Source organism: Lichenostomus cassidix, chromosome W (genome assembly GCF_008360975.1).
Source record: "Lichenostomus cassidix isolate B80296 chromosome W, HeHo_3.0, whole genome shotgun sequence".
NCBI lineage: Eukaryota > Metazoa > Chordata > Aves > Passeriformes > Meliphagidae > Lichenostomus > Lichenostomus cassidix.
The window spans coordinates 7,777,915-7,798,732 of NC_139510.1; the positions used below are offsets into that span (position 1 = coordinate 7,777,915).

General features: G+C 44.4%; 1 protein-coding gene across 2 annotated transcripts in view; it reads right to left on the bottom strand.

Moving 5' to 3' along the window:
* Positions 1 to 20,818, bottom strand: part of LOC146425427 (transportin-1-like) — a 145,596-nt gene that overhangs the window by 51,271 nt on the left and 73,507 nt on the right. For both annotated transcript variants that reach the window (XM_085041578.1, XM_085041580.1), the window contains exons 6-7: positions 1,928 to 2,034; positions 1,232 to 1,365 (exon numbers count right to left, since the gene is read on the bottom strand). In XM_085041578.1, the coding sequence (XP_084897704.1) occupies positions 1,232 to 1,365; positions 1,928 to 2,034 (241 nt within the window). The remainder of the gene's footprint in view (positions 1 to 1,231; positions 1,366 to 1,927; positions 2,035 to 20,818) is intronic.

The window sequence follows — 20,818 nt, forward strand, 5'->3', positions numbered from 1 at the left end:
TTTTGACCTCTTGAGAATATCTTGGTATTTCTCCCGTGCATCAAACTCAGAGTACATGAACAACTGTAAGTCCTTTTAAAGAGTCTCATTGAACAAGTTTTCTGGGGCCTTACAGACTGTTTTTGAATATCTCCAAGGATGGGGACTCTACCACCTCTCTGGGTAACCTGTGCCAGTGCTTGGTCACCTTCATGGTAAAAAACGTGTTTCCTAATGTTCAGAGGGAACCTCCTGCGTCTCAGTCTGTGCCCATTGCCACGTGTCCTGTCACTGGACACAACTGAAAAAGCCTGGCTCTGTCTTCTTTGCACCCTCCCTTTAGGTATTTATTCACATGGATGATGTCACCCTGAGCCTCTTCTTCTCCAGGCTAAACAGTCCCAGCTCTCTGAGTCTTTCCTCTTAGGAGAGATGCTTTAGTCCCTTCATCATCCTTGTGCCCTTCACTAGACTCTTTCCAGTAGCTCCATGTCTCTCTTGTACTGGGGAGCCCAGAACTGGACACAGTACTCGAGGTGTGGCCTCATCTGGAGGGTGAGGGGAAGGATGACCTCCCATGCTGGCAACAGTCCAGCCCAGAATACCATTCACCTTCCTTGTGGCAAGGGCACATTGCTGGCTCATTTCAGAGTAAAAGCTAATGTTCTGGTTGATAAATATAAGCAATAACAAATTAATTTTGGAATTTTTCTTCTATACTTCTTTTACTTTGGAGAGATTAATACTATATTAAAGTAAAAGGATGTTGAACCCATTTAATTTGATCTAGCTGAAAGATAAAGAGCTTTATAAGTTTTGGTGCAGTTAAAGCAGCAAAATATTTTTCTGCAAGAACTCAGAAACCATTATCAGCAAATGATTTTTTACTCTCCCATTGCTGAAGTCATAACAAAATGAATGCAAGATAGTTCTTTCTAATCAGAATTTGAAATTTTAACCACAGCATTGAATTTTTCATAATAATACGCAAAATCTTAAAAAATAATTTTATTTTCAAAGTCAGATAGATTCTTGATTTGGAAGATGTATAAAGATATGAGGCTGATCTATTAACTAAACAGATAAGCATGAAAATTACTGATGCATGAAATTTCTGTGCCTTCTCACATTTGCATATACAGGATCATTTTAAAAAACTAAGTATATTTTAAACTGATCTACAAAATATCAACCTTGCTGCTCATGTAAATAAATTTTTAATAGATAACTTTAGTATAACACCTAAACCTACCTTATTTTTGGACTGCTGTGTTTGAAGAACTGCAAGAATTTAGGTATCATGATATTGAGTGGTCGGTCCAATACATCACTATCTAAAATTTCAGCAGAATCTTCGCATATCTTCTGAAGAGCACCAAATGCACCCTGTTTTAAAAACAAAATCAAACAAAAAAAAAAAAAAAACAAAGCAAAAAAAAAACGAAGCAAAAAAAATTTGTTATTTTACATTTTGAAGAAAGCAACATTTTAGGGTTTTTACAGAATGGGTAATTTTAGCAAAAGACCACAGTAAACGTAGCTAATTAACAAAGTAAATGTAGCTAACTAAATATAGAGTTAAATTAAAACAGCCTTTAAGACTTTTTATTTAAGCATTTTATACTGTCATCTGTAAGATCTCAAGATGGATGAGTCTAGAATAGATAAGTGGTAATTTTAATTTTAACATTCAGTGCTCATTTATTTAATCATATTTTAAAAAATGCTTAAATCAAGATTTTTTTAAAAATCAGACAAGATTTTTCTCCTCATAGCTTAAAACAGTTGAGCTGGTATTTATTTGTTTTCCTTCATAAACACTGAGGAAAAAATTATATATGTGCATATATACCCACACAAAATACTATACATATATATATTATCTATGAAGAGAGACAAAGAATAATGAAATTTACATGATAATACATTTCAAAATAAGCCTCCTTACCTCACAGGTATTGTAATCTTCAGAATCTAACAGGCTGCAAAGCTTTGGTAAGAGGTCAGGCCAATTCTGCAATTCCCCTTTTGAAGCAATGGTTGTTATCAGAATGCCTAAGTGAATCAGAGGAATAAAGGAAATGAGATCTCATATCTTCACAGGTTTCACACCAATTTTTCTTATTTTACTCTTCTTAAAGATCTAAAAAGTTAAGAAATTTCTTGTTTTATTGAGAGCTGTCAAGCATAAAAAGAGGAAGTACATCTAATTACAAATGATATTTGAAGGGCTTTGAAATGCAAGGGCAGGTTGCTCCTTCCTGCTATCATGAAGGGCTCAGATGTGAGAAGTCAAACACAAAGTAATTCCAGTTAAGGTAATGATCATGCCCAAGCACTGCAGGGCAGGTTCTGCTCTAAGTTTACTAAAAACGGTACAAATTTTGACCTCCAGTAAACATAGAGTATCCATCTCAAGTCACCCCCTCTTTATTATGATACAAAGGTATGAACACTGGAAGCTAATAAATAAAAATAAATAAAATGATAAATAAATAAATAAAATGATAACCCATTGCTAAATTATGTGTTCACAACTCTACTATGTTTATACAAAACATTAAGGGCTCATGCTGATGTCCAGGTGTTAGAAATATAAATTACTTGTTGGTAGAACTGCCTTGTTTAAGGTTTAGGGCTTGACATGCTTCAATTATTTCAGACCTACAGTGAGGTTACCAAAGCTTGGGGAGAAGGATGTAACACTGATAGTGGACACAACGAATGCAGAATTTACAGGCCACAAGGATATTTGGCAGAAATCCTAAGATAAGGGAGAAACTAACAAAGCCAACTCAGCAACTGTGCTGAAATCAGCTCTGACTGGGTAAAAGGTAATTCTGGCAGGGGGAGATCATGACCACTGACTCATGGACCACTGACCCAAAAGAAGAGAAAGACTGAGCATATGGACTAATTAGCATGAGAAGTGAATCATTAACCAAAAGAAGGCAGAATACTAATTACTATGTAACTTGTAGCCAATGAACATTAATGCCTTTGTCTGCTAAAAATGTATAAATAACATAAAGCTTTGATGATCGGGGAGCCAGCCTTTTGTGGGTTACCACCCAGCTCCCTACTTTGCACCAACTAGAAAAAAGAAATAGAAGTACCTTGTCTCAGTGTGTGAACTGGTGCTGCACACAGGGCAGCAAGCCCACATTCGAGACAAAAATTCTAATACAGATACTTACTAACAGCTTACACACTACAGCAGGTCACCCAGTGATCAGCTGTAGGGATTGGCTGATTCAGATCCAACAGAGAGGACGGCCGAAAGAGTCACTTGCATTTTTAACACTGTTGTGGTTTGACCCTGGCCAAATGCCAGGCACCTATGACAGCCACTCACTCACTCTCCCCTGCCACAGCTGGGTAGAGGAGAGTAAAAAAATTATCAAAGGGGGTCATGAACTGAGATAAGGACTGGGAGGAAACACTCCAAGGGCAAAACAGACTCAACTTAGAAGTACAAAGTGAATTTAGTACCAACAGAGTCAGAGGAGGATAATGAGAAGTAAAATAAACCTTTAAAGAAACCTTTTCCCCCCAACCTCTCCCTCCTTCCCACTGACAGTGCAGGGAAGAGGGCATGCGGGTTTTGATCAGTTCTTCACCCAAGATCATCTTCCACCGCTCAGGGAGAGGAGTCCTTCCCCTGCCGCGCCGTGGGGTCCCTCCCACAGGAGACAGTTCTCTGTGAACTCCTCCAGCATGCTTCCAATCTCACAAGCAGCAGTCCTCCCAAAACTGCTGCAACATGATTTCCTCCCATGGGCAGACAGTCCTCCCAAAACTGCTGCGGCATGGGTCACTCTTCCACGGGGTGCAGTCCTCCAAGGACAGGCTGCTCCAGCTTGGAAGCAAGGGCCCTCTCTCTCGACTGGGTCTCCCACCAGATCACAGCCTCCTCCAGGCATCTACCCGCTCCAGTGTGGGGCACCTCCCCCACGAGCGGTGAGTGGATCTCTGCATACCCCATGGATCCCCTGTGGGCTGCAAGGAGATAGCCTGCTTCACTGTGATCTTCACCACAGCCTGCAGAAGAATCTCAGCTCTGGCACCTGGAGCACCTCCTTCCCCCTCCTTCTTCACTGACCTTGGTGTCTCCATGTTGTTTCCCTCACATGTTGTCACCTCCTCCTCTTCTCTGGCTAGAAAAAAATTGTGTCCTCTTTTGTTTTGATTTTCTTCTTAAATATGTTATCACAGAGGCATAACCAACATCTCTAATTGGCCCAGCCTTGGCCAGCGGCATGTCCATCTTCAGAGCTGCCAGGGATTGGCTCTGTTGGACATGGTGGAAGCTTCTAGCAGCTTCTCACAGAAGCCATCTTTGTGGCACCCCTGCTACCAAAAACCAGGCCATGCAAAACCAACACAAACACATACAGAAATGCCAGGAAAACCTAATTAGGTGACAGGAATGGGGAAGGCTGCTGAGAAAGGGGTAATCAATAGGTAACTCAAGTTAACTATTGAGAGACAGAATATGTGAATTCTAAAACCTAGAAAAACAGGATTCCCTTTATCTTGTCAGGATAAGAGGGACAAGAATCTGTTTGAAGCCAGCACAGAAACCGCTGAATCATCCCACAAAGGACCGCGCATGCTCCAGAGAGAAAGGTGAAAAGTGCATTTTGATGAAGACTACTGGGATCTTCATCTTTGAGGTGGTCTTTGGAGACCCCCAAAGACCACCGGGACACACAGCGCACGCGTGGCACACGTGCTAATGATATTAATGACTTCTGAGAAATTATTTGTATAACCACTCCTATCCCGGGGAATGTGACGAATATTCATGAATTTTGCCCATAATATAGTGTTGTTGGAAGTGCCAAGTGTGTGTGTTTGGAGGAGTGAATCCTCCACATCTGGTGCACCAAATAAAGCAAATACCCACTTCTCTGACTTTGTCTCTAAAGTGTCTCTGGGCCCGCTTGGGGCAAATCACTGCTTATAAACTAGGACTGACTAGGAGTCCATTTTGCCTCAACTAGTAATTTCCCAAGTGACAAGTGATGAAAAAAAGCTCTCCTTAGCTTTTTCATTGAGCTAATCACCATATATCCTCTTTCCTTGGAATAAAATGTTAAAATCATTATTAAACATACAAGAATACAGAACAATATTACATAGAAACCTCCTAAATAGATGCATTTATTTCCTAGTAAGTTTGTGGGTCCTAAACATATGCAACTGTGTTTTTTGAACTTGAATCCATATTTCAATTTTGGCACAAGGGTTTTTAAAACCTGTACCACACAGCACAAAGAAGTTTCACAATGTTACTCATTTCAGAGTTAAAAAAAGTAAACCTAAGAAGAGTACAACAATCTGTAGCTATCATGGCATTCCCAGTCACAGCACTAAAATAGACTCTATTGTCATCTTTATCATCCTCAGTGAGGTAACTTCTAAGAATGGGATTAACCAGTTTGCTTCCGTCTTGCTCCAAAAGTATCAGCTTTTGTTTGGTTAACATCAGATGCTAAAGACCACAAACGCTGCATTACTTCTTCCCTGATGCTATTTTGATGTACTTGCTCATCCTCCTCTCAGAATTCCAGAGATCTTATTTCTGATTGGCTCATTAAATTGTCAGTGTTTGAACAGCAAAAATACGTATGCATCTGTGGTGGTTTGACTCTGGCTGGATGCCAGGTACCCACCAAAGCCACTCTGTCATTCCCCTCCTCAACTGGACAGCAGAGAGAAAATATAACAAAAGGTTCATGAGTTGAGATAAGGATGGGGAGAGATCACTCACCAATTACCATCATGGGCAAAACAGACTTGACTTAGGGAAATGAGTTGAATGTATTAACAATCAAAACCAGAGCAAGATAATGAGAAGCAAAACAAATCCTAAAAAACACCTTCCCCCCACCCCTCCCTCCTTCCCAGGCTTAACTTTATTCCCAATTCTCTACCTCCTTCCCCCCACAGCAGTGCAGGGAGATAAAGCATGAGGGTTATGATCAGGGTCACAACCTTCTTTCAGGCATCCACCTGCTCCGACATGGGTGGTCCTCCATAGGCTGCAGGTGTATCTCTGCCGCCCCATTGACCTCCATGGGCTCCAGGGGCACAGATGCTTCACCATGGTCTGCCCTATGGGCTGCAAGGGAATCTCATCTCCAGCATCTGGAGCACATCCTCCCCCTCCTTCTGCACTGACCTTGGTGTCCGCAGAGTTGTTTCTCTCACATATTCTCACTCCACTGTTCTTTGGCTGCAATTACATCTGTACCATAATGTCCTGGGTTGCAATATAGATGTAGTTAAGTATTCTATTACCACCAGCTGTGGGCCATTAGCTGTTACCAACTGCTAATGACCCACCCCGGATGACAGGCAATGGGCCATCAGGGACCCACCGTGTGACTCATGGACTTATCTCATCCCATTGTGAGATGCTCTGCCGAAGAGGGAGGAGCCAGGTGTTCCCACCTGGATATAACCTGGCCTTGGAACTGCCTGAGCTAGCCCTGTCTACTGGGTTCCCAGAGGACGAGAGCTACCACTGGATCTTCAGCTGGAGACCAGACCTTCACAGGATCACCACTTCAACTGGACTACTTCAGTTGGACTGCTACTACCACCCTAACAAGGTGTTAGGTTGTATCTGACTTTGTCAGTGCTTTTCCTTGTATTATTTCACTTATTTTTAATTTCAATCTTGACTTGTGATCTCCCACTGGTTTGTTTTCAAACCAAGACATATTTTGGCGCCCAACGTGGGGCACGACCTGGGGAAACTCAGAAATCCTATCACCATGATGGTCAGCTTATCTATATGGGTGCTGTATCTTGCTCTCTATATTTTTCCTCAAATGGGAAACTATCTGCCTGTCGTATTGGTCCTGTTGCGACCAGGGAATGGCATGAAAATTGCTCTTTTGGTTTATTATGCCTATTGCATGGTAACCTGTGAGGCAATGAATACCATTCGGAACATATACTCAATTTTATCTGCCTGGCCTAATCTGAGCTGCTACGTCTGGGACCTCCTCAGCAATCACACCCAGCCTCTGGCGTTAGGAGGAGAGAGCGGTTTCTTCCAGCATTTCAGGTCAGGCACGGCCGTTTTTGACAATATTGAGTTCCCTCTAGATGCTAAGGATGGCATAATCTTTTTGTCAGTTCTGTTTTCTTTGATCAGCATCGTGTACATCTTGCTGAAGATCAGAACAATATTTTGTCTCCTTGAGGAGGAGAAACAAAGCAAATCAGCAGGCAAGAGGAAAAGAGCCAAAAGAGCAGTCGACGTCTCAACACAGACCACCACCAAATCAGAACAGCCGAAGCCCGTAGCAGTTGCCCCTGTCCAGAAAAAGAAATCCAAGAGCAAATCAGTCCGCATAGCGACTGATGATGATGCGGCAGGACCATCTCACCCAGCAGAAGAGACAGAGCCGGAGATCATCACTCGCTCTCTATCCCTGGGGGAGCTGCGTGACCTACGGAGGGAATTCACCCGGCAGGCGAACGAGTCCATCTTGACCTGGCTGCTCCGCATCTGGGACGCCGCAGCTAACGACACCATTCTGGACGGAAGTGAGGCCAGGCAACTGGGATCCCTGTCCCAGGATGTGGTTATTGACCAGGGGATTGGGAAAACCCAGGAAACTCTCAGCCTCTGGCGGAGATTGCTGGCGAGTGTACGGGACAGATACCTCTGCAAAGAGGACCTCCAGATGCACCAAAGAAAATGGAACACAATAGAACAAGGTATCCGATGCCTGAGGGAATTGGCCGTGCTAGAGATCATTTTCTCGGACAACGAGAGATTCCCCAAGAACCCAGATAACGTCCAGTGCACTTCACAAATGTGGCTAAGATTCGCGCGGCTCGGACCAGAGATATACTCTCGTTACCTGGCAACACTGCAGTGGAGGGAAGGCGAAGACAAGGTAGGCGTGTTAACAAACAAACTGAGAATTTATGAGGACACTGTCACGGCTCCACTACGCATCCATGTCTCATCGGTGGAAACAAACCTGGCCGAGCAAGTCCGGAGATTGATTGAAGAGAATCAGAAACTAAGGAAAGAGCTCAAAGAAGGATTTTTCCATGCCACACCGAAACCAACCCAAGTCTCTGCCATCAGGAGCAGACATCCCCCAGCCAAGGAAAGAAGACAAACTCCACGACGTGACCTCTGGTTTTTCCTTCAGGAGCATGGGGAAGACATGAGAAAGTGGGATAGGAAACCCACCTCCTCCTTAGCAGCCCGGGTACGTGAACTGAAAAAAGAAACATCCACTTCAGGAGGCTCATCTAAGTACAACACTGCCCCAGTCTCTTGTGGACAGAACTCCAGACAGAATGGAAGTGATAATATGACTGATCCTCTTGAAGGGACCTCAGGAACACATTTACAGGAGAAGAACATCGTGCACCAAAAACAGGATTAGAGGAGCCCTGCCTCTAGCCAGGTAGAGGAAAGGGATAATCAGATCTATTGGACTGTGTGGATCCGATGGCCTAGCACGTCTGACCCACAAAGATACACGGCTTTGGTTGACACCGGCGCTCAGTGCACCCTGATGCCATCCAGGTATGTGGGGACCGAATCCATTTCCATTTCTGGGGTGACAGGAGGATCCCAGCAGCTGACTGTACTGGAAGCTGAAGTGAGTTTAACTGGGAACGAGTGGCAGAAACACCCCATTGTGACTGGTCCAGACACCCCATGCATCCTCGGCATAGATTATCTCAGGAGTGGATATTTCAAAGACCCAAAGGGACATCGCTGGGCTTTTGGGATAGCAGCTGTAGAGACGGAAGACATAAGACAACTGAATACCCTGCCCGGTCTCTCAGATAACCCGTCTGCTGTAGGACTACTGAGAATTGAAGAACAGCGGGTACCAATCGCTACAGCAACAGTGCACCGCCGGCAATACCGCACTGACAGAGACTCTGTGGCCCCCATCCATAAGATGATTCGGGAACTGGAGAGCCAAGGGGTGGTCAGCAAGGCTCACTCACCCTTTAACAGCCCTATATGGCCGGTGCGTAAGTCCAGTGAAGAATGGAGACTGACAGTGGATTACCGTGGCCTGAATGAAGTCACACCACCACTGAGTGCTGCTGTACCGGACATGTTGGAACTTCAGGACGAGCTGGAATCCAAGGCAGCAAAGTGGTATGCGACCATTGATATTGCCAATGCCTTTTTCTCCATTCCTCTGGCAGCAGAGTGCAGGCCTCAGTTTGCTTTCACCTGGAGAGGTGTGCAGTACACGTGGAACCGACTGCCCCAGGGGTGGAAGCACAGTCCCACCATCTGCCATGGACTGATCCAGGCTGCACTGGAAAAGGGTGAGGCTCCAGAACATCTGCAGTATATTGATGACATCATTGTGTGGGGGGACACAGCAACGGAAGTGTTTGGGAAAGGAGAGAAAATCATCAGAATTCTCCTGGAAGCCGGTTTTGCCATCAAGAAGAGTAAAGTCAAGGGACCTGCCCGAGAGATCCAGTTCCTGGGAGTAAAGTGGCAAGATGGACGGCGTCAGATTCCTTCTGAGGTCATCAATAAGATCATCGCGATGTCTCCACCAACCAACAAGAAGGAGATGCAAGCTTTCCTAGGCGCCATAGGCTTTTGGAGAATGCACATCCCTGAGTACAGCCAGATCGTGAGTCCTCTCTACCTCATAACCCGCAAGAAGAACGATTTCCGCTGGGGCCCTGAACAGCAGCAAGCCTTCACCCAGATCAAACAGGAGATCGCTCATGCGGTAGCCCTGGGACCAGTCAGGACAGGACCAGAGGTAAAGAATGTGCTTTACTCTGCAGCCGGGAGCCATGGTCTGTCCTGGAGCCTTTGGCAGAAGGTGCCTGGCGAGACCCGAGGTCGACCACTGGGATTCTGGAGTCGAGGTTACAGAGGGTCTGAAGTCAACTACACTCCCACCGAGAAAGAAATCTTGGCAGCTTACGAAGGAGTCCAAGCCACCTCAGAGGTGATCGGCACAGAAACACAACTTCTCCTTGCACCCCGACTGCCAGTGCTGGGGTGGATGTTCAAGGGAAGGGTTCCCTCTACCCACCATGCCACTGATGCCACGTGGAGCAAATGGATTGCCCTCATCACACAGCGCGCCCGTATTGGAAACCCAAATCGCCCTGGGATTCTGGAAATTATAACAAACTGGCCTGAAGGTGAGACTTTTAAATTATCTTCAGAAGAAGCAGAGGAGCAAGTAGCACGTGCTGAGGAAGCACCCCGTATAACGAGCTGCCGGAGAGTGAAAGACGCTATGCCCTCTTCACCGATGGTTCCTGCCGAATTGTAGGCGCAGATCGGAAATGGAAAGCTGCAGTATGGAGCCCCACACGACAAGCTGTACAGGCTACCGAGGGACAAGGTGGATCGAGTCAAGTCGCAGAGCTTAAAGCCATCCAACTGGCTTTGGATATTGCTGAACGAGAGAAATGGCCAAGGCTTTATCTCTACACCGACTCCTGGATGGTAGCCAATGCACTGTGGGGATGGTTAGATCGCTGGAGAAAGGCTAACTGGCAGCGCAGAGGAAAACCCATCTAGGCCGCTGAGATTTGGCAGGACATCGCCACCCGGGCAGAAAAGCTGACCGTGAAAGTTCGACACGTGGATGCACATATACCTAAGAGTCGGGCTAATGAAGAGCATCGTAACAACGAGCAGGTGGACCGAGCTGCCAAGGTGGAAGTGTCACAGGTGGATCTGGACTGGCAGCACAAAGGAGAATTATTTCTAGCTTGTTGGGCCCATGATGCCTCTGGTCATCAAGGGAGAGATGCGACATACAGGTGGGCTCGTGACCGAGGGGTGGACTTGACCATGGACAACATCTCACAGGTCATCCACAGCTGTGAGACCTGCGCTGCAATCAAACAGGCCAAGCGGGTGAAGCCTCTGTGGTATGGTGGACGATGGTCAAAGTACAGGTATGGGGAAGTATGGCAAGTTGACTACATCACACTTCCCCAAACCCGCCAAGGAAAGCGCTACGTGTTGACCATGGTGGAAGCAACCACGGGATGGTTAGAGACCTACCCTGTGCCTCATGCTACTACCCGGAACACCATCTTGGGTCTGGAAAAGCAAGTCCTGTGGAGACATGGTACCCCTGAGAGAATCGAGTCTGACAATGGAACCCATTTCAAGAATGGCCTCATAAGCACCTGGGCTAGAGAACATGGAATTGAATGGATATACCATATCCCCTATCATGCACCAGCTGCCGGGAAAGTTGAACGGTGCAACGGACTTCTTAAGACAACTTTGAAGGCACTTGGCGGGGGAACCTTCAAAAATTGGGAACTGAACTTAGCAAAGGCCACCTGGATGGTTAACACAAGGGGTTCTATCAATCGAGCCGGTCCTGCCGAGTCCGAACCTTTGCACATAGTGGATGGAAATAAAGTCCCTGTGGTACACGTAAGAGGAATTTTAGGAAAGACTGTTTGGATTAGTCCCACCTCAGGGAAAGGCAAACCCATCCGTGGAGTGGTTTTTGCCCAATGACCTGGTTATACTTGGTGGGTGATGAAGGCAGATGGGGAAACCTGTTGTGTACCACAAGGAGACCTTATCTTAAGTGAGAACTGTGTAGATGGTAATAGAATAAGGGGTGGATAATGTCCTGGGTTGCAATATAGATGTAGTTAAGTATTCTATTACCACCAGCTGTGGGCCATTAGCTGTTATCACCTGCTAATGACCCACCCCGGATGACAGGCAATGGGCCATCCGTTAGCTGTTACCAACTGCTAATGACCCACCCCGGATGACAGGCAATGGGCCATCAGGGACCCACCGTGTGACTCATGGACTTATCTCATCCCATTGTGAGATGCTCTGCCGAAGAGGGAGGAGCCAGGTGTTCCCACCTGGATATAACCTGGCCTTGGAACTGCCTGAGCTAGCCCTGTCTACTGGGTTCCCAGAGGACGAGAGCTACACTGGATCTTCAGCTGGAGACTAGACCTTCACAGGATCACCACTTCAACTGGACTACTTCAGTTGGACTGCTACTACCACCCTAACAGGGTGTTAGGTTGTATCTGACTTTGTCAGTGCTTTTCCTTGTATTATTTCACTTATTTTTAATTTCAGTCTTGACTTGTGATCTCCCACTGGTTTGTTTTCAAACCAAGACACATAACTCTTTTCTTTTCCTTCTTAAATGTTACTCCAGAGGCATTACTACCATCATTGATTGACTCAGCCTTGGCCAGCAGCAGGTCTATCTTGGAGCCTCTTGGTATGGGTTCTGTTGGACACGGGGGAAGCTTCCAGCAGCTTCTCAAAGAAGTCAACCCTGTACTTCACCTGCTACTAAAACCTGGCCGTGCAAACCCATTACAACATCTCAAAGACCAGCTATGCCAACTTATATGCTAACAAGGAAGCCTAGGCACGTAGCAATATTTTTAAACCTAGATAGTATGAAGAGACCAGTGAGTACTGGACCAACCTCACTATTAAGACACAAACCTACAAGGATTCAATACTTAATTACTTCACACGGGAGGGTGCAAAAATACTAAATAGCAACTCTTATTATGTAAGCTTACAGATCATCAGTTGGTACACATCTTCACAGTTCATATATGCTTGAAAAATCCTTGCAAGGACCACTTGAAGCTCAACAGTAATTGAGCTACTAATCCACAAATGTTTCTTCATATCAAACAATAAAATGCTCAAAATGAAAATGCTTAAAATACAGCCCCTCCCCCAGCTCTCACCATCACCAAACCACCCTAAAGGTGCAATCCAAACAGAGATGTAATATATTCTCCTGAGGGAACTGGCTGATGTAGTTGCCAAGCGACTCTCCATGATATTTGAAAAGTCATGGCAGTCAGGTGAAGTCCATGGAGACTGGAAAAAGGGAAACATTGTACCCATCTTTAAAAAGCGTTGAAAGGAAGACCCTGGGAACTACCAACCTGTTAGTCTCACCTCTGTGTGTAGGAAGATCCTGGAACAGATCTTCCTAGAAACTCTGCTAAAGCACATGGAGGACAGGGAGGTGATTCAGGACATCCAACATGGCTTCACCTAGGGCAAAACCTGCCTCACCAACCTGTGGCCTTCTATGATGGAATGACTACATCAGTGGACAAGGGAAGGGCTACAGATGTCATTTATCTGGACTTCTGTAAAGCCTTTGACACGGTCCCCCACAAAATCCTTCTCACTAAATTGGAGAGAGACATGGATTTGATGGATGGATAGGAATTGGTTGGACAGTCGCATTGAGAGGGTATTGATCAACGGTTCAGTCCTGACGGACATCAGTGACAAGTGATGTCACTCAGGGGTCCATATTGGGACCAGTGCTATTCAACATCTCTGTCAATGACATAGACAGTGGGATTGAGTGCACCCTCAGCAAGTTTGCAGATGACACCAAGCTGAGTGGTGCTGGTTGAAACACCTGAAGGATGGGATACCATCCAGAGGGACCTGGACAAGCTCAAGAAGTGGGCCCATGAGGTTTAAAACCCCATGAGGTTTAAAAAGACCGGGTGCTGGTTCTGCACCTGGGTAGGGGCAACCCCCAGTATCAATATGGGCTGGGGGATGAACAGATCGAGAGCAGGTCTGCCGAGAAAGACTTGGGGGTGCTGGTGGATGAGAGGCTAGACATGAACTGGCAAAATGTGCTTGCAGCCCAGAAAGCCAATCCTATCCTGGGCTGCATTTAAAGCAGCATGGCCAGCAGGTCGAGGGAAGGGATTCTGCTGCCCTGCTCTGCTCTGGTGAGACCCCACCTGGAGTACTGCATCCAGTTCTGGGGGCCACAGCACAGGAAGGACAGGGAAGTGTTGAAGCAAGTCCACAGGAGGCCACCAAGTCGATTAGAGGGCTGGAGCACCTCTCCTTTGAGGAAAGGCTGGGAGAACTGGGATTGTTCAGCCTGGAGAAGACAAGGCTCCAGGGTGACCTTACAGAAGCCTTACAATACCTGAAAGGGACCCTACAAGAGAGATGGAGAAAGACTATACAAGGTTATGTATTGTCAGGACAAGGGGTAATGGCTTTAAACTGAAAGAGGGAAAGGTTAGACTGGAGATTAGGAAGAAAGTCTTTATTGTGAGGGTGGTGAGGCCCTGGCACAGGTTGCGCAGAGAAGCTATGAATGTCCCATCCCTGGAAGTGTTCAAGGCCAGGCTGGATGGGGCATTGAGCAACCTGGTCTAGTGGAAGGTATGCCTGCCCGTGGCAGAGGGTTTGGAACTAGATGATCTTTATGGTCTCATCCAACACAAACCATTCTATAATTCTATGATATTCTTATATTCTTTAGTCACCTCCATTGTACTCTCCTGACAACTCCTTTTGATACCAAAAAGGTAATTTCAATTTCTACTGTGACTGTGAGCATTTAGCAGAGAAAACACTCTGTGAACCTTTAGCAGAGAAACAAGGCCTGCAGAAACTGCTCTCCAAGCAAGGACGTTGGAAGATAAAGAAGAGACATCTGGCTCAGGAATGCAGCTACAGCCAAAACAAGGACCGAGTTTGGGAATGTGGGGAACATGGGGAGGGTTTTATGGTAATGGACAAATTATAATATGCATGTAGTGACTCTATTAGCAATACACTTGTAGAAATTGGGGGGCATGTTAGGAGGAGTTATTCCCTGTGCCACTCCAGGTGCCTGAATAAATGATGCGCTCTTTAACACTAAATTGTTGTCAAGGAGTCTTATTCAACCGTTTTTGGTAATTTGGTGACACTTTGAACAATCAATTAAGCACAACTTTAATTCATTACTGCCATTAAGGAAATGGAGCATTAATATAGTTCACAGTAAATCAAATTTACAAGGGATGAGACAGCAGGAAAAGCAAAGAGATGGACATTTTTCTCTTGTTCAAAGTCCTTAACCCAGATGTCTGGAGAAGGAATCCTATAGAGAAAGCAAGGGATTCTAAGGGAGCGATAACTGGTAGATTATTTGTCCTGATTTCATCTGGGATAAGAGCTCATTTTCTTCTCAGTAGCTGGTACAGTGCTGTGTTTTGGATTCAGTATGAGAATAATGCTGATAACACACTGATGTTTTGGTTGTTACTGAGCAGTGCTTACCCTGAGTCAAGGGCTTTTCAGTGTCTCATGCTCTGCCAGTGAGAAGCTGCACAAGAAGCTGGGAGGGAGCACAGGTGGGACAGCTGACCCAAACTGGCCAAAGGGATATTCCACACCATAGAATATCATGCCCAGTTGTCAGAGACTGAAATAGTTCATGCCTCAAACATTGATACAAAATTTTGCTCATTATAACAAAAACTGTATAAAGAAGCTACAATCAAAGAAGCCTCCCTGAAGATACCTGACTGAGACTTTGGACTGAGAGTCAAACTGCTGAGATTAGATAAAGAGAAACCCTATTGTTCAATCATCTCAGGCTGAGGGAAAGGAATGCATCTCAGCTGCACTGAGAATCATCCCTGGCTGAGTTTGGGGTGGGGGGAGAGCACAGCTCACAGAAGCCAGGTTTGCACAGACTTACCCCACCCCGCTGAGGGGGGGAGGAGGAGGTTTGGGGTGCGTGGTGTAACCTCTGGTCAGAGGCAATGAACACCCAACCTCCGTTACACAAACTGGCCCAGCTGTGAAACCCCCAATCCCACAGTCCACATCCACAGGACTTTCACATGAGAGGCAGCTGAGGGGGTGTCATAATCCATCAAAGATCCCCCAAAGGGCTAGGCCTTGCACCACACATGATGCAAGCAGAGTCTGCTGCTAGAGGCTGCCCCCTCCCCGGGGGGAATATGCCTGGACATTGCCCCTGGCCTGAGTGTATATTAACCCGTGAGATTCTGTGCTTTTTGGGGGACCATCACCACCAAGAAGACCAGCTAAAGAGGATCAATGCGACGTCATTGGGATCCACGGATGGTGATATTTCTTTCTCCCTCTTTCTGTCCCCCCCACCTCTTTTCCTACTTTTCTCTCTTTTTCTCTCTCTCTCTCTCATATTTTCTATCAAATAAAACCCATACTATTGACTGGCATATGGTCTCCTTTGCACTTTAATTCGGGCAGAGGTATTTCTAAAGAACCTTAATAATTGGATCATAACACCAGTATATAAACTGGAGATGGGACGCTTGGCCAGGAGCTGCTGATCACTGCTTGGGGATGGGCTGGGCATCGGTCACTGTGTGGTGAGCAACTGTATTGTACATCACTTGTTTCTCTTGGGTTCTGTTACTTTCTCTCTCTTTCTCTCACCCCCCCCCCATAATTACAAATATTATTATCAGTGGTATTATTTGTTTAATAATAACAACAACGATAATAATAATTTGTTTAGATTTTTAAATTGTTCTTATCTCAACCCATGAGATTTACCTTTTTTCAATTCTCCTCCCAACCAGGGGGAAGATGGGTATGGAGGGGGAGTGAGTGAATGGCTGCGTGGTTATAAGTTGCTAACTGGAGTTAAACCACGACAGTCCTTTTTGGCACCCAATATGGGGAACGAAGGGTTAAAATAACAACAGATCTTAACCAGAGCCTGTTAAAACAAATTTGTTATAAGTATTTATTCTATTAATTTAGTAGTTGTTGGTCACAATGTTTTTTCATTTGCTCTCAGAGTTCCTGGGCTTTTGCTCATGGGCATGTTATATAATACTATGTCATGCTTTGACCCTGGCCCAATGCCAGGCACCCATGAAATCTGCTCACTCACCCCCTTCTGCAGATGGACAGAGAGGAGAAAATATAATGAAGGGTTCATGAGTTGAGATAAGGAACTGGAGAGATTGCTCACTAAATACCATCAAGGGCAAAACAGGCTCACCTTAGAGATACAAAGTAAATTTATTGCTAACAAAATCAGAGCAGGATAATGAGAAGTAAAATAAAACCTTAAAAACACATTCCCCCCACCCCTTCCTCCTTCCCAGTTCTACCTCCTACCCCAGCAGCACAAGGAGACAGGTAATGGGAATTATGGTCAGTTCATCACCCGCAGCTTCTCCTGCTGCTCAAGGAGAGGAGTCCTCCCCCCACTGCACTGTGGGGTCCCTCCCACAGGAGACAGTTCTCCATGAACTTCTCTGACGTGGCTCCATCTCATGAGCAGCAGCTCTCTGCGAACTGCTGCAACCTGAGCCCCTCCCATGGACAGCAGTACCCCTCAAACTGCTGCAGCATGGGTCACTCTTCCACAGGATGCAGTCCTCCAGCCTGGGAGCAGGGCCCTTCTTTCCATAGGTCTCTCACCGGATCACAGCCTCCTCTAAGCATCCACCTGCTCCCGTGTGGGCTCCTCCACGGGCAGCAGGTGGATCTCTGCATCCCCTGTGGTCCTCCATGGGCTGCAGGGGGACAGTCCGCTTCACCATGGTCCTCACCATGGCCTGTAGGGGAATCTCGCCTCCGGCGCCTGGAGCACCCCCTCTCCCTCCTTCATTGACCTTGGTGTCCACCTGTTATTCTCCTAATATTCTCACTCCTCTCTAGCTGGAATTAAAACTGCACCCCAAACTCTGATTTGATTTCTTCCTAAACATGTTATCACAGAGGCATTACTGTGTCAGGACATCCTCCCCTCTCTCCTTCTGCTTCATAGCGGAACACAGATAACTCCGGTGGGGTCAGAAGCCCAGCAGGAGGTTATCTCGTGGCGCCCGAAGGTCTGAGACCTCTAACCTTGAATTCATATTTTGGTATGGAGAGATGATGTGAAAAGAGAAACAAAGAAATGAATACGTGACCTAAAAGCACGCTTTTACAACTATAAAACTCACAAAAAATATCCCAAAAGCAGAGGTTTCCTACACACACTCTGAAGATGTGCAAGGAGCTTCTCCCCAGAGTCTGGATGCAGACTTTGTGGTTACTTTCCTGGAAATTGTGTGAAAGGATTTCGAAGTATTCTCCACCACCAATCGGCTAGTAAGATACATTGGTTCCTAAGTTATATTATTCTTGCTAGCTGTTAATAAGAATAGGTACCTTTTCATAATTGCAGTTTAGCTATTTGTAGTTTGCAATTATGCTATTCCTGTGTAAGTATGTAGTTTGTCCAAAGTTTTTATGTCTGTCAATTTCTGTGTCTAATAAATGATAATTTATATAATATTAGTCTTAATCGGCCATTATTAAAGGACCTTGCGAATGAGACTGGGTCTTGGGGTGCTGGCCACTCTAATAAGAGTTACTGCCTGTTGCCAGAGGCCTGAGCAAACAGCAGAAACTCATAAAACTCCTGTCTCCCATGCATAACAAATGGCACAGCGAGCAGGGTGATGGCAGACGATTTGAGAATTGAGAGTAGGGAGCTAACACATTATTTACGGAGGCACAATATTCATAATTTGTTTAGCTATTCGTAGTTTTCCTATATTGTGTAGTATATAAGTTGTTTAGCTCCTTTTTCTGTCATCTCTTGTGTCTAATAAACTATTTTATATTAGACCTAAATTGACCATCATTAAAGAACTTGCAAACGACACTGGGTTTGGGGCATGCTAGTCGCTCTAAATAGGTTAACTGCCGGTTGTCACAGGCCTAAGCAATCGGCAGAAATCTATCAACCCTCTGTCTCCATTCATAACATTTTTTTTAACGCTGTGAGCAGGATGTATGGCGTACAATTATTATCAGACTAAAAACTTAGCGAACGACTTATGGGGACACAGATTTTACACTCTGCCGGTCGGAAACTGGTTTGAATAGAAAAAGAAAAAAAAATCCATGAGAAATTACATGAAGCACAAAACTCACTGACAAAATATAATCTCTCATGCACTTACTTTATATCTAAGAGCTGCATGTAATTAGCAAACAAAAATGATAAAAGAAATTCCAGAGTTGATAACACCACCTGAGGATGAGAGTAATGAAATTCAGGAAAACTCAGATTAAATAAATGATTCAAATGCTAAATTGAATTCTCACAAAAGCACAAAAACCCTATCTCTAAAAAAGGGAAAAATTCCGGAACTTAAATTAAATTCCATAATGGTCACAGAAAAAATGCCATCAAAATATTTCTCTGGAATTCCCTGCTATTGACAAACATTCTAAATGCAAAAGAAACAGATATTAAATATCTATTAGAAATTCGTCTCACTGCAAAAAATGAATTCTGAGTTGTGAGTAAACCAAGACCACCTGATTTACTAATCAGCAAGATAAGACATTTGACAGAAAAATAAATACAAAAAAAAAAAGGAAAAGTAATCTCTTTGGTGCAACCAGTGGGGGGGAAGGGGAGGAGGGGAACAGCAGAATAAACCCTCTCCGCCTCAGAGAAAAAAAACTCTAGGTAAAATTTCCAACCCCCACTCTCTCTGCATTCCTGCATAATGAAATTTATTCCTGCAGTTAGCTGAAAATTATCTGTACTGCTGCTACAAAACCCAACATTTTGCAATCTATGCTGAGAAAAAAACTTCAAATGTTCTTAAACTGTTTAGTAGAGAAACAGAACGAAATTGGGGGGGAAAACAGAAAATTCAAAAGCTTATCTCTCACAAACCTCTAACCCCTATGTTAACTATAAGAACAAGAAAAACCTTATCTGTTACTCTTCTAAAATCTGTGGTACTCTTTAAAATGCAACTCTTCTGTTTTAAAAAGAGTAAAAACACATCTGAATGACTGTTAATTTTTTTGTTGTTTCTTTTCATGTATTACCAATTATGCTTTATGATCTTTTGCGTATGTGTGTAGTGTATGTGCATATGTGAATTATCTGTGTTAATTTAAGTTATGCCGGCATATATAAAAACACGGGGATGCCCATAAAGTAAAGTAAGATAAAATATGTGTGAAATGCCTGTTGAATGCTGTATCTTTCTGTGTGCCTGTAAGATCCTCTTAAAAAACTCCTGTATGTGTGTAATTAACATTTATAAAGTCCTCTCTTTGTGCCAAATTTTAGCAATAGCAAAATCAAACATGACTTTTAATGTCTATTTAGTTTTAGTGTATACAGCTGATTATTATCTTGGATATTTTGTATATGCCTCCAAACTACTGCCCAAGCTACTCCCAAAAGCCAAATGCTCAGCTTTAGAAATGCAAATGAAACACTGCTAAAAGAAAGGGTAAACAATTAGAAGTCCTCTTACCTAAGAGAGAAAAAGCTAAAAAACTGCTTTTTCCTGTCTCTCAACTGCCCCTCCAGCTTATCCTTCATTTACTTACTAAAAGCAATGATAGCTCACTGCAGCGTTGCAGGAAAAAACTAACAATAGAAAAAAACCCACATACTCATTCCTAAAACACTCCTGCATTAATTTCAAACTCTAAAGTCAGAGTTGTCTAGTTTAAAAAATATACCAATAAGAAATTTAAAGCTAACTGATCATAGAAAGAAAGACAAAGAAAGTATATAATTAATTAAGTTGCAGTTTTGGGTTAGTACCATGTAAAGATTGTGTAAGCGGAAGTGTTAGATTAGCACATAAAAAGAAAAGAAAATGAAGGTTAAACTAAGAAAATCTGAATAGTTGTTTCTACAGATTCAGTCCTAAGAAACCCGTATAGGATGAATTAAATTCATGCAACTAACCACAGCTTACAAACCTAAAATCACCTTACATAATTTATATAATATTAGGCTTAATCGGCCATTATTAAAGGACCTTGCGAATGAGACTGGGTCTTGGGGTGCTGGCCACCCTAATAAGAGTTACTGCCTTATGCTAGAGGCCTAAGCAAACAGCAGAAACTCATAAAACTTTTGTCTCCCATGCACAACAGTTACCACCATCTGTAATTGGCCCAGCCTTAGCCAGCGGCATGTCCATCTTCAGAGCCGTCAGGGATTGGCTCTGCTGGACATGGTGG